Source organism: Drosophila virilis, chromosome 2, assembly GCF_030788295.1.
Source record: "Drosophila virilis strain 15010-1051.87 chromosome 2, Dvir_AGI_RSII-ME, whole genome shotgun sequence".
NCBI classification, from domain to species: Eukaryota; Metazoa; Arthropoda; class Insecta; order Diptera; family Drosophilidae; genus Drosophila; species Drosophila virilis.
The window spans coordinates 584,648-595,516 of NC_091544.1; the positions used below are offsets into that span (position 1 = coordinate 584,648).

The 10,869-nt window shown below is 42.8% G+C and overlaps 5 protein-coding genes across 7 annotated transcripts in view; 3 read left to right on the top strand and 2 right to left on the bottom strand.

Moving 5' to 3' along the window:
* Nucleotides 1–3,065, top strand: part of rdx (BTB/POZ and MATH domain-containing protein rdx) — a 95,696-nt gene extending 92,631 nt beyond the window's left edge. For all 3 annotated transcript variants that reach the window (XM_015169408.3, XM_032439228.2, XM_015169407.3), the window contains 6 exons: nucleotides 588–709; nucleotides 767–928; nucleotides 994–1,289; nucleotides 1,384–1,562; nucleotides 1,766–1,908; nucleotides 1,971–3,065. In XM_015169408.3, coding sequence (XP_015024894.1) covers nucleotides 588–709; nucleotides 767–928; nucleotides 994–1,289; nucleotides 1,384–1,562; nucleotides 1,766–1,908; nucleotides 1,971–2,115 — 1,047 coding nt within the window. In that variant the 3' untranslated portion in view covers nucleotides 2,116–3,065. The remainder of the gene's footprint in view (nucleotides 1–587; nucleotides 710–766; nucleotides 929–993; nucleotides 1,290–1,383; nucleotides 1,563–1,765; nucleotides 1,909–1,970) is intronic.
* Nucleotides 3,066–3,942: 877 nt separating this feature from the next.
* Nucleotides 3,943–6,169, bottom strand: Orc2 (origin recognition complex subunit 2). Its single transcript, XM_002058349.4, has 3 exons — nucleotides 5,450–6,169; nucleotides 4,536–5,384; nucleotides 3,943–4,462 (listed from the first exon to the last, which is right to left on the bottom strand). Exons 1-3 carry the CDS (start codon nucleotides 6,030–6,032, stop codon nucleotides 4,026–4,028), a joined length of 1,869 nt encoding a protein of 622 aa, XP_002058385.1. The 5' UTR covers nucleotides 6,033–6,169; the 3' UTR covers nucleotides 3,943–4,025.
* A 311-nt stretch (nucleotides 6,170–6,480) lies between these two features.
* On the top strand, nucleotides 6,481–8,892 carry CCT1 (chaperonin containing TCP1 subunit 1). Its single transcript, XM_002058350.4, has 4 exons — nucleotides 6,481–6,664; nucleotides 6,941–7,094; nucleotides 7,151–8,041; nucleotides 8,107–8,892. The coding sequence occupies exons 1-4, from the start codon at nucleotides 6,592–6,594 to the stop codon at nucleotides 8,660–8,662; spliced, it is 1,674 nt and encodes a 557-aa protein (XP_002058386.1). The 5' UTR covers nucleotides 6,481–6,591; the 3' UTR covers nucleotides 8,663–8,892.
* A 127-nt stretch (nucleotides 8,893–9,019) lies between these two features.
* On the top strand, nucleotides 9,020–9,975 carry LOC6635188 (optineurin). Its single transcript, XM_002058351.4, has 3 exons — nucleotides 9,020–9,313; nucleotides 9,374–9,796; nucleotides 9,864–9,975. Exons 1-3 carry the CDS (start codon nucleotides 9,107–9,109, stop codon nucleotides 9,930–9,932), a joined length of 699 nt encoding a protein of 232 aa, XP_002058387.1. The 5' UTR covers nucleotides 9,020–9,106; the 3' UTR covers nucleotides 9,933–9,975.
* Pfdn5 (prefoldin 5) lies at nucleotides 9,901–10,811 on the bottom strand. Its single transcript, XM_002058352.4, has 3 exons — nucleotides 10,621–10,811; nucleotides 10,285–10,494; nucleotides 9,901–10,225 (listed from the first exon to the last, which is right to left on the bottom strand). Exons 1-3 carry the CDS (start codon nucleotides 10,717–10,719, stop codon nucleotides 10,028–10,030), a joined length of 507 nt encoding a protein of 168 aa, XP_002058388.1. The 5' UTR covers nucleotides 10,720–10,811; the 3' UTR covers nucleotides 9,901–10,027.
* Between the last annotated feature and the right edge of the window lie 58 nt (nucleotides 10,812–10,869).

A 10,869-nucleotide genomic window follows, 5' to 3' on the forward strand; every position in this document is an offset into this window, starting at 1 on the left:
CCTTGTCCTCCTCCTGCAAAGGATTAAATTTCCAATGCACACCCAAGACACAATCTGGGACCTGAGCATTCCTATGGATTTGCCGCTGCATCTGCTCGAATTTCATTTATGTAAACTGAATCCATTTTGTGGTTATATGCGTATTTGCACTTCCAGCCAAATGCATTTCCGTTTGTCCATCTGAATCTTACGTTACGCAGGTGTGCGTCGAGGATGAACTGAAACTGAAAACTAATCCATTTGGAGAATCGTTAAAGAGAGGCGAAATCTGTTGAAAAGATTTGCAATCGCCGACTATAAAACTGTTTAATCTGCCTGACTGATGGGTGACTGGCTGATTGACTGATTGACTGACTTACTGACTGACTGATTGATTTATTGATTGACTGACTTAATGATTGGCTAGCTAACTAATTGATTGACTGATGATTGATTAATAGATCAATATAAGAAAATTATGAAGACGTAATTTACCAATGCCAGATAATCCATACCATAAATGTAAAAAGGGCTGTTGTAATACCGGGCAAGGCCGGGTTATTTGCCATTACTAATCACTATTTCTTATACAAATTCTCAACTTGCAGGTCAAAGTGGTTAAATTTAGTTATATGTGGACCATAAATAACTTTAGTTTTTGTCGGGAAGAAATGGGTGAAGTACTCAAATCGTCCACATTCTCAGCAGGTGCTAATGACAAACTAAAATGGTGAGTACAGCAAAATATATACCTGTTAAATAAATACTAATGATTACCGTTTTAAAGGTGTTTACGAGTAAATCCCAAGGGTCTGGATGAGGAGAGCAAGGATTACTTATCATTATATTTACTGTTAGTTTCGTGTAACAAATCTGAAGTCAGAGCCAAGTTCAAATTTTCCATACTAAATGCAAAACGTGAGGAAACCAAAGCAATGGAATCCCAGCGGTAAGTCCAAAATAATCCAAACAATCGAAGATTATCCCAAATATAATATTTTATTCCGTTTACAGAGCTTACCGTTTCGTGCAGGGCAAAGATTGGGGCTTTAAGAAGTTCATACGCCGCGACTTTCTTCTGGACGAGGCCAACGGCCTCCTGCCCGAGGACAAGCTGACCATCTTCTGCGAGGTCAGCGTCGTGGCGGACAGCGTGAACATCTCCGGACAATCCAACATAGTGCAGTTCAAAGTGCCCGAGTGCAAGCTCTCCGAAGATCTCGGCAATCTCTTCGATAACGAGAAATTCAGCGATGTGACGCTCTCGGTGGGCGGCCGTGAGTTCCAGGCGCACAAGGCCATACTGGCAGGTAGGACAACTATATCCTACCAAGCCTGATAGAACCTATTGCTAATCTCTCTCTTCCTCTTTCTCTCTCACTCTCTCCATCGGCGCTCTCTCAGCGCGCAGTGATGTCTTTGCGGCCATGTTTGAGCACGAGATGGAGGAACGCAAGCTGAATCGTGTCGCCATAACCGATGTGGATCATGAGGTTCTCAAAGAAATGCTCCGATTCATATACACGGGCAAGGCGTCCAACCTAGAAAAAATGGCTGATGATCTCTTAGCGGCTGCTGATAAAGTAAGTCCTCCACTTCCATTCGTTGAGCTGACGGACAAACTGACTTTGGAAAATGTATATCTGAGACTTGTTTTCTAATTGTATTTTATCTATCGGGCGGTGAAACGGTGAATTTCTAATGAAAAACTTAGAGAAAAACAAAATAACTGCTGCTTGTGTATTTGAAATTTATTGTAACTCATTTCTCCTTCTCCCAATTACAGTACGCACTCGAAAAGCTGAAAGTGATGTGCGAGGAGGCGCTGTGCGTCAATCTCTCTGTTGAAACAGCAGCCGAAACGTTAATATTAGCTGATCTCCACAGTGCGGATCAATTGAAAGCACAAACGATAGATTTCATTAATACGTGAGTACCCACTGGCCACTCGATCTGTTTAAAATAAACTAATAGATCTTGGTTATTTACAGTCATGCCACCGATGTGATGGAAACCACGGGCTGGCAAAATATGATCACAACACATTCACATTTGATAGCGGAGGCATTTCGTGCACTCGCAACACAACAAATCCCACCAATTGGACCACCAAGGAAACGCGTGAAAATGAGCTGAAACTACAATGAAGCAGCAACCAATTCAAATGCAACAGCAACAACAACAACAGCAGCAACATGCAACAACAACAATACCTACAACAGCAACAATAATATTAACAACAACAACAATTGTAACATACATTTTAACAGTTGCATGCAAATTGATGACTTGATCAACAAATTCATATGCGATACCACAACAACAACAACAACAACAACAGCAACAACAAGGGCAACTATTAATAATATTATCAATAATAACAACAACAACAAGAACAACACCATCAATTGGCCTAAGCCGCAGCCGTTTATTGTTTCGATATCGAGTAATTTAATTTTGAAACACTTGATAAATGTAATTTTTTTATTTTGTTGATTTATGATTACGATTAATGCTTAATTTTAAGATGAAATTGAAAAAAGAAAAAAAATGCTTAAACAAAAAAGAAAACAAGAGTAAAAACCGCAAGCAAAAACAATTTGAAAACTAATAAAAAAAAAAAAACAAAAAACAAATCAATAAGCGTAAAGCTCATAAGTAAAACGCAAGGCAAATATAAAAAAAAAACATATACATAAAAAAGTAAAATGCGTAACTATTATAATTATTATTATTATTATTAACTATATTATTATGATTACCGCGTATAATTACAAAGCGTACACTTTGATTGTGATGTATATTCGATGAGTATGACTAATGCATAATGATACGGATATGATAATGAAGTTGATTTATATATTGTGTATATGTAAACTCTGCTAATTGAATTCAAGAGAGAGCATTAAAGGTTTTATTTTTGTATTTACCGAAATCTGCACCCCCTCGCGCCTCTACACACACACAACAACCCCCGCCGTAACACACACCCCGTTTCAATAGAACAGTAAAGGCTTAAATTGTATTCATTAAATTTCTTCTCTTTTTCGTTAAAAATAAACTTGAATGTTTTTTGTTTTTAAGTATTTAATGCCAACTTCTTTATTTCTTGTACAAAAAAAAAAGAAACTAAAAAGAAACACAACAACAAAACATTGTCGAAATAAAAGAAAAATTTAGCACTCTGTGTAAAGTAAGCAAAAAAAACAGCAATTAAGTCTTTCTTATAAAAGAGGCCACCTTTAAGTGGCAAAAAGAGCCAACAAATGGGACAGATGAGAGGCTGAGCTCGAGTCTAGTCAAGGCTTCTTTACATATTTTTCATTTGCCGCATCTTAATTGAAAATATAAATGATAAAGAGACAGACAACCGAGTAACGAATAAAGTAAAAGTGATAATCCAACTATAAATATTCAAATTTGTATAAGATCGAATTGTTTAAACTTAACTTAATTTGTGTACGACTTGAGATTCAGGTATTCATGCACATAGAATTTTGCAATCGAAAAATAGATGGAATTAAGCAAATCGAAGGAGAGTTTTTGCTTGATTTGCGCAAGTGTAAATATATATAGAGCAATAGATTTTTTGATTCCGTTCTCGTATAATATAATTAAAATGCACAAGAAATATAAGCTAAACGGGGTGTTTGCACAGCTCGTGAAGAGCCTACCAAAAATCAAATTAAGGCATAAATTAATTAGGCATATTTTATTTTTATGCTTTTTAAAACGATTGTTTGTGGGTTTCATTCCAATTGACCAAATGCAAGCAATTAAGTGGGCTGTGCGAATGCCGCCAGGAATCTGAAGATGGTTAATATTAAAAGCAAACATATTTAAGCTAATAGAAGACATTTTTATGCATGCCAATCTAAATGTGTAGAAAACAATAGAAAGGGAGATTGAGAACTTTATAGTGAAAACTGGGGAAATGCGAAAGAAAAAACGAGCAACACGGGAAACCTTTTTAAAAAACAAACGCAAATTGTAATTGTATTTAACAAATTAGATAATAAATTAATATGTTCTAAACAGCGTAGCGGCTATTTTTTCTCCTGCTCATCGAGAAACTGTTGCAGAAGAGCCGCATCAATTGGAATGTTCAGCTGCTCGGAGCCATCAACACTGCGCTTCGACTTGACCAATTTGTGATCCAGGAACTCGGTCAGCTGGGCGCGCAGTGCCAAATCCGAGCTAACCAGAAAGGCTTCACGACAGCTCCAATACAAGTCCTTGAAGGGCATACCCTGATAGTTGGCATTGCCCTTGTTCTTCAACTGAAACTTCACAATCAGCATGTAAATGCCACGCGAGTTTGTTGTCAGCGAGGAGAATACGCTGCGCAGCGAAGAGAGCGCCAGTTCGCCGGAGTTCTGCACCAACAGCGAGTTCTCGAAGGCCGTTTCATCCGTGTAGGGCAGCATGGTGGTGCAATCCCACCAGGAGAAGTTATAATTGGTCAGCTTGTTCTGGTCCCAAACTAAATCGTGAAAATAATTTCAAAGAAAAAGACATCAACAATAATCATGACAATTTGACTGATGGCTACTTACGCAAGGGCGTATTGATGTGGTCTATGGAGGCCAGCAGATGAATGTTTGGAACGCGCGCCAGACGTGATAGGATGGACTGAGATTTCACATTACGAAGCATGGCGCCGTCCAAATTGTGAACAATCAGGTACAGATGTGTTTCGGGTATCAGTGCAAATTCCTCCTCAATCATGTCTACGGCCTCGTGTGCATTGGCAGAGCTCGGACCAGCGTCCAGAATCTCGCCGGTGATGCTGTCCAACACGTCTTTGAGCGTCAGACTGGGAAAGAATCCGTTGATGACCAAGACCGTTTGCTGGCTGAGAATTTCACGATGAAACGATTGCAGCAGCTGCCGTTTTGAGCCGAGTCCATAGAGCAGAATATTAAAGCCCTCGTTCAAGATGCACATCCACTTGGCGAAGTACGATCGATACTCTTCCATAATAGCATTAATGGCTGTCTCGTGCTCGGCCGATGTCTTCATATCGGCCAACAGGCTAAACAAACGATCTGCGGCCAGTCGTGGATTCTTCAGACGATCCAGTGTGTGATCCGATGTGAGTATCTTGCTGCTGGCGTGTGAGTGAAAGTAGCCATCGCTTTCTGGCACAAATTCGTTGGATCTCTTTACGCGCGCCGACTGCCGCTGACGTGCTGCCGACGGCGTCTTGGGCAGCACAGGCACCACAATGGCACGACGCGCCTTGCACGGGGTTTTTGACTCATCATCTGCGGCGTCGTTGTCTGAGCTGGCTCCGTCAATGCTGCTGCTGCTACTGCTTGATGATGAGTTGCCGTCGGTCGGGCGAAAGTCGCTGTCGTCCGCCGAGAAGTCCTCATCAGAATCGGCCACTATTTTGGCTATCTCTGTAAGAGGGTGGAAAGAATGGTATTCAATATATTGACTGAAGCTTTTCTTGAATGACAATTACGTTGCTTGACGCGTGTCCGGACATGGGCTGGCGTTTTTGGTTGATCTGCCTTCTTGCGTTTCGTATCTGGGGTCTTAACACCCAGCCGCGGAGTCTTTGGTGTCTTTGGCGTGCAGGGCGTCGCATTGAGCGCAGCCAATGCCATGGCATCCCTTTTCTTGGGCGTATTGAAGCCAAACAAGCTGGCGCCCGCCACGTTGTAGTCGGACTGTATGAGCTGTAGATCCCGTGTGCTCGGCTTTGCTGCACCAATGCCTATCTCCGTAGCATGGTCTTGCTCAGCTTCGGTCTGGGACTCATCTTCATCCGTGCACTCAACATAATTGACAACAACGCGCTGCTCCTCGACTTTGGCTCTATAGTCTTGATACTTCTTAGTGGGACTCGGATTGCGGGCTGAGCGACGTGTGCGTGGTCGCTCCTCGATCTCAGCGGCACTTGATTCATCCGAATTTGTTAAATTTTCAATAGATTTAAGACTGGCCGATTTTGGACGCCGAGTCGTTTCTTTTTGTTTCTTTGGCGTTTTATACTCGGAGGCACTGGCCGCAGCCAAATGTGTTTTTGACGGAGTCGCACTCATTTTAAATGTTATTAAACGCTATAAAGGAAAATATGAATGCTTCCTAAAAAATTAAAAACAAAAATAGCTTTTGTTATTTTGCCGCGGATTTCTTAACTTTTTATCGAGTAATCACTTCTTTGCGCATCGTGTCATCGATTATTTTACATGCGTTCAATCACTAACCAAACAACATAAGTGGCATTATCCAGCTCTCCTACATTCTCAAAGTCGATAAGGAAGAAATACATGTTTGCCGCCAATCGACAATTTAAATAATTAAATAAAAGTGAAATAATAAAAGCAAGATCTTATAAATATTTTAATTTATCAATTAATGTTTTATTTTTTTTTTAGCTTTTTGCTTTGAGAAACTTGCAAGAAATAAACTTATACATCTCTTAAACTAATTATATTGAGAGCAAATATTCGATTACTAGTTATCGATAGAGAGAAAAATATACATCACTAACTCTGAGTCAGGCGGTTTAGCGTGCGGCGATTTTTCACTGAAAGTAATAGCAGTGCGTATTTAAGTTGTTTGAAATATTTATTAAAAGTCGCACAACACAGCCAAAAAATGTCGACAATGGCAAGTCCCTTATCCATCGCTGGAACACGGCAGTCCGGCGCTTCTGTGCGCACACAGAATGGTAAGAATTCCCTGCTTTCAGCAACAGCTGCAGCACTTCAAGTTGCCGGGGAGAAGCACGTTGCCAATCAGACCCCCAGATGGTGGTGACGAATCTTCTCGAACAAATCACTCGAAATGTCTCTTTTTTCTAAAACTTGCGTTTGTAAAAGCGAAAAACAAAGTAAATGAGATTTAAATGAAACAATGTCTAGTAATTAAAGTGAGGTTATGACGTCTAGCGTCCAGAGCACTTGTCATCTCGGCTTGAATTTTCATCTGGTTTTCTTTTTCGCAGTTATGGCCGCGCTATCCATATCGAACATTGTCAAGAGCTCTCTGGGCCCCGTCGGCTTGGACAAAATGTTGGTGGATGATATTGGTGATGTGACCATTACCAACGATGGAGCCACCATTCTTCGTCTGCTAGAGGTGGAACATCCAGCGGCAAAGTAAGTTGAACAATTGATTTTGTGATTTTTGGTGACTATTCTATATTCCACATCAGGGTGCTTGTGGAGTTGGCCCAGCTGCAGGATGAGGAGGTTGGCGATGGCACCACATCCGTCGTCATTTTGGCCGCTGAGTTGCTAAAGAACGCCGACGAGCTGGTCAAGCAGAAAATTCATCCGACTTCAATTATCTCTGGCTACCGTATTGCCTGCAAAGAGGCGTGCAAATACATTTCCGAGCACCTGACTGCACCAGTAGACGAGCTGAGCCGTGACTCACTAATCAATATTGCAAAGACATCAATGAGCTCCAAGATCATTGGCGCGGATGCCGATTTCTTTTCGACCATGGTCGTGGATGCCGCTCAAGCTGTGAAGATCACCGATCCCAAGGGTCAGACAGCCTACTCGATCAAAGCCATAAATGTGCTGAAGGCGCACGGCAAGTCGGCACGCGAATCGGTGCTGATCCCAGGCTATGCATTGAACTGCACCCTTGCCTCACAGCAAATGCCTAAGAAAATAGTGAACGCAAAAATTGCCTGCCTGGACTTCTCGCTGCAGAAGACCAAGATGAAAATGGGCGTACAGGTATTGATCAATGATCCCGACAAACTCGAAGCCATTCGCGCACGTGAGCTGGATATCACCAAGGAGCGCATCAACATGATTTTGGGCACCGGCGTTAACGTTGTGCTGTCCAGTGGCGGTGTTGACGATTTGTGCATGAAGTACTTTGTCGAGGCCGGCGCCATGGCTGTGCGTCGCGTTAAGAAGAGTGACCTAAAAATCATTGCCAAGGCAACTGGCGCTGCATTCCTTACCTCGCTGACAAACATGGATGGGGAGGAGAGCTTCGATGCCTCGATGGTGGGCGAGGCAGCTGAGGTGGCACAGGAGCGCATCTGCGATGATGAGCTCATTCTCATTAAGGGCACCAAAGCTCGGTAAGATGTCGCTTAACCGAAAGGCTAAAGTGACCATTTCGTATAATTCTCTTGTGCTTTTACAGCGCTGCTGCATCTATAATTTTGCGTGGTCCCAACGACTTCTACTGTGATGAAATGGAGCGTTCCGTACACGATGCTCTGTGCGTAGTGAAGCGTGTGTTGGAAAGCAAAAAAGTCGTTGCTGGTGGCGGCTGCGTGGAGGCGGCGCTGTCCATCTACCTAGAGAACTTTGCTACGTCGCTGTCGTCGCGCGAGCAGCTGGCTATTGCCGAGTTCGCCAAATCGATGTTGGTCATTCCCAAAACCTTATCTGTAAATGCAGCCAAAGATGCCACCGATTTAGTGGCCAAGCTGCGCTCCTACCACAACTCCAGCCAAACAAACTCCAAGCATGGCGAGCTTAAGTGGACCGGCCTGGATCTGATTGAGGGCGTCGTGCGTGACAACAAGAAAGCTGGCGTCCTGGAGCCGGCCATGTCAAAGATCAAATCACTGAAGTTTGCTACGGAGGCGGCAATCACTATTTTGCGCATTGACGATATGATTAAGCTGAATCCCGAGGACAAGAGCGGCAAGAGCTACGGCGATGCCTGTGCTGCCGGCGAGCTCGACGGTTAAAGCGACCCGCAAACCTTGCTCTTGGCATTTCTAAAATTTGTTTAGGCACTTAATCTTATGTTAAACTCACTGCAAACTTTCGCTCCCATTTAATTGTAATAACAATTTAATTGTTTTCTGCTAACTGCGATTTGTATTAACCCCGCACATCATTTATAGGCCCGCCTCATTCACGTAACATACATAATAAATGAAACTTCAGAATATGCTGCGGCGTATGCAAAACTAAATCGGAAGCTAAATGTTTATTATTTAGCGTAGACTGTAGAGAATTATGTGAGAGAGCGCAGCAAAGAGAGCCCGAGTCCAAAAATGAGGCTATATATAGAACATGCATCTATTTTGTCTATAAATACAAAAAGAAAAAAACATGCCAGAGAAATCGGACAAAGAAGCGTAAACCGTGTGAATATTTTATAATTATTTAGAAAAATTGTAAAAAATATGTCTGCAAACATTTCGGAAAACGCGGTTGACGGCGATGTGAATAACAATGAAGCAACTGCCTGTGGACAGGCTGAACAAGAGGATCAGCCAGCGGCGCAACCCCAAAACGAGCTGCTCGACATGGTATTCACATTGGAGAGCGAAAAGCAAGCGTTGCTCGAGGAGTCCCGCAAACGAATTGGTGCGCTGCGCAAAGATTTTGAGGTTAGTTTTGGATGAGCCATTTGCCGAGTAGTTAAATTGGCTTACAACCCATTTGAACAGGAGGTGCGATGCGAGAATGAGCGATTACAGAAGCGAGTGGCCAATTTGGAGCAGTCTCTGAAGCAGTCGGTGATGCTGGGAGGCACAGATGCGCCCAAATCACGCCAGGAGCAGGAGGAACTGCTGCTTAAGGCCAAAACTTTGCTCTTTGAAAAGACAAAAGTCAACAAGCAACAGGAACAACAGATTGCCGTGCTTAAGAATCAGGTGGACTCCATTAAGGATGTGCTGCAGGTGACCAAAGATATGCTGCAGCTAAAAACCACAGAGTGCGAGCACACCCAAGCGCGCCTGGAGAAGAGTCAACTGTGGATCAAGGCCGAGCAGGACAAGTGTGCGCTCACCGAGAAGAAACTGGCTATATCAAAGTCCGTCTACGACAAGCTGCGTGCAGAATATGACACACAGTCAAAAATATTCAAGGTGAGAACAGCTTTGAAATATGATGAAAAATAGGTCAATAACAAACATTTCCAACTTTACTTGGCAGGACCTGAAGGCTGCGTATGAGCAAAAGTTGCAGGTGCTGAGTGTGGCATTGGCAGAAGCCAAAAAGTAGTTGAACAATTTAATAAACTACATATGTCAATTAAATGCACAAATTCTTTATAAGTTCAATAATTTAATCATCATATTTGTTCTGCGACCAGTCGACTAGGCGCTCTGCTTGCCTTGCGGCTGCTGCTGTTGTTGCTGGATCATTTTTGCGGCAGCCGCTTGCTTCATCTCCAGCACACCCATCACAGAGTTCAGGAAACGCGTCTTTTGCAAGTGGATCTTTTCGATTTTTTCGATCTGTTCCTGCACATACTCGACGCGTCGCTTAAAATAGTCCTTGGAGCCCTCCAGATCCTGTTAAACCAAAGAATTGAAGTGAGCGCAGCAATATGATTAAAAGCAGTTCGTGTTACCTTTTCGATGTAGTAGCCGGTACCGATGTCTATGATGAAATTATTCAAATCCTTTATGCGACCCGGCACATACATACTGCTGGTCAACGGCACAAGTATTTGACGGTTCTCCCAATCTGGCTGGAATGCTTCTAGGGCATCTTTCGATCCAGCGTATTTCGCTTTGCAGCCGTGTAAAGTGGACAGCGAGTCCTGTATGTTGGTCATTTCCTAAACGTGCCGCATACAAAATCAAATTGTTAGCATGTGCCATATTAGCGTGCAACTGCGCTACGGCACCCCGCGCTCCCCCGGCAGCATGATGAGCAGCAACACCCACACGCGACTGGCACTCACCTGCTCGAACTCTTGCTTGATTTGCATCAATTGGTCCGGACTGAGCTTGGTGAGATCAATCATCTCGGTCTTAGCGGCAGCATTTGCGGTTCCAGCCATATTTTGTGCTTAAACTTATAACTTAAAAAAGTAATTTTTATTCTTAATAGTCACACGCAAATATTATAGTGTTGTATTATATCTTTTGGAATAAGTTCAATTGAATGACTCACGAAAATGAACAACTAGTTCCTTACGCCCCTGATAACA